Source organism: Zosterops lateralis (genome assembly GCF_965231275.1).
Source record: "Zosterops lateralis genome assembly, chromosome: 31".
NCBI lineage: Eukaryota > Metazoa > Chordata > Aves > Passeriformes > Zosteropidae > Zosterops > Zosterops lateralis.
In genome coordinates this window covers 3,951,682-3,953,837 of record NC_139791.1, presented here as the reverse complement: position 1 = coordinate 3,953,837, position 2,156 = coordinate 3,951,682, and the positions used below count along the sequence as shown (strand labels likewise).

General features: G+C 55.7%; 1 protein-coding gene across 1 annotated transcript; it reads left to right on the top strand.

The window, feature by feature from the left end:
- Positions 1–302: 302 nt before the first annotated feature.
- LOC310920713 (olfactory receptor 14A16-like) lies at positions 303–1,235 on the top strand (the record flags this gene model as incomplete). The annotated part of the gene is made up of 1 exon (XM_083880772.1): positions 303–1,235. One exon carries the CDS (start codon positions 303–305, stop codon positions 1,233–1,235), a length of 933 nt encoding a protein of 310 aa, XP_083736898.1.
- Positions 1,236–2,156: the final 921 nt, after the last annotated feature.

The following is a 2,156-nucleotide window of genomic DNA, read 5'->3' as shown; positions in this document are numbered from 1 at the left end:
TGTCCAAGTTGAAACAGCAGGACTGGCCCCTGTCCTCACTGTTCCCCTGCACTGACTGGGGTCAGGGCTGACTCCCAGGTGTCTTGCAGGTTGAGGTCCGGTTCCTCAGTGAACACAGGCCAGCAGCACTCAGGACTCCAGCAACGAATGTGAAGGAAGTTCTGCTAGACATAGACAAGGGAGAGGTGTTTAGTGGCAAGGAGTGGTCAATGTGAAATGGCTTTGTCTTTTCTCTGAGAAATGTCTCCTCAATTGTCATTGTCTTTTCTCCTTCTCCAGTTTGGGATGTCCAGACACAGCAAATGTCCAACAGCAGCTCCATCAGCCACTTCCTCCTGCTGCCATTGGCAGACACACGGCAGCTGCAGCTCCTGCACTTCTGCCTCTTCCTGGGCATCTCCCTGGCTGCCCTCCTGGGCAACGGCCTCGTCATCAGCGCAGTGGCCAGTGGCCACCACCTGCACAGCCCCATGTTCTTCTTCCTGCTCCACCTGGCCCTGACTGACCTGGGCTCCATCCTCACCACTGTCCCCAAAGCCATGCACAATTCCCTCTGGGACACCAGCATCATCTCCTATGAAGGATGTGCTGCCCAGCTATTTCTGTTTGTTTTTTTCATTTCAGCTGAGTATTTCCTCCTGACCATTATGTGCTACGACCGCTACGTGTCCATCTGCAAACCCCTGCACTACAGGACCCTCCTGGGCAGCAGAGCTTGTGCCCACATGGCAGCAGCTGCCTGGGCCAGTGGCTTTCTCTATGCTCTCATGCTCACAGCCAATACATTTTCCCTGCCCCTGTGCCATGGCAATGCCCTGGGCCAGTTCTTCTGTGAAGTGCCACACATCCTCACGCTCTCCTGCTCCCACTCCAAAGTCAGGGAACTTTGGGTTATTGTGGTTGGGATCTGTTTAGCTTTTGGCTGTTTTGTGTTCATTGTTTTCTCCTATGTGCAGATCTTCAGAGCTGTGCTGAGGATCCCCTCTGAGCAGGGACGGCACAAAGCCTTTTCCACCTGCCTCCCTCACCTGGCCGTGGTCTCCCTGTTTCTCAGCACTGCCTTTTTTTCCTATTTAAAGCCCTCCTCCATCTCCTCCCCATCCCTGGATCTGGCCCTGTCAGTTCTGTACTCGGTGGTGCCTCCAGCCCTGAATCCCCTGATCTACAGCCTGAGGAACCAGGAGCTCAAGGCTGCAGTGTGGACACTGATCACTGGACTATTTCAGAAACATTAAACGTGTTGCCAATTTCTGCAAATCACTTGTAATAAAAGTAATCTTTGATAATTCTTGTTGGTTAAATTTTGAAGGTTCTTTTTCTTTGTTCTACTTTTTAAATATTTTCTAGAATAAAAAGTTGTGATGGTTTTTGCCATTTTGTTTTTCTCCATCTTCACTGTGGCCACAGACTCTATCAATGAGGGGCTGTGCTCTCGGTGGCTTCAAATGAACTAAAGGATGTTCCAGCAAAGTTTTCACAAGAGATCCCCTTTTGTTCATTTCTCTGGAGCTGTAGCAGCAATGTCTGTGTGCAGAGCTGGGGCAGATCAGGGCTGGCACAGCAGCTGTGCCCAGCACCAGCAGCCCTTGGTGTTGCCAGTGCTGCTCCCGTGGCCCTGCCCCGCCGCCCTCCTGGCCCTGGTGTTGCTGTAGGGCCTGAGGGCTCTTGGGGCCGGGCACAGGGCTGGGGGTGGCAGTGCCGGGGCTGCAGCAGGGACAGGCCATGGGCACTGCTGGGGCAGTGCTGACGCCTCAGGGCAGGGCCTGGGGGCTCCAGGCTCCTTGCCCAGGCTCTCTCCAGAACACACCCCGGCCAATGCTCAGCACAGAAAATCCCCGTGGGCAGCCCCAGGGTGGCCGTGGGCAGGCAGGGGACAAACAGCATGGCTTGGGCTCTGCAAGGGCCCTGGGGGAGATGGGAAGGAGCAGCAGAGCAGGGGCTGATCCATCCCCAGTGCACTGGGCACCCCAGGGCAGCGTCCCAGAGCGTCCTCATGCACCTGCCAACAACATCCCCCCTGTGCAGCCCTGGCCTCTCCCCCAGCTCACACAGGTGCAGGATCCTTGCAGGCACAGACATGGCAGCACTGGCTCAGGAGCCCCTGTTTGCAGTGCCCAGAGCAGGCCTGAGCACCCCCATGGTGTTGGTGTGGGAGA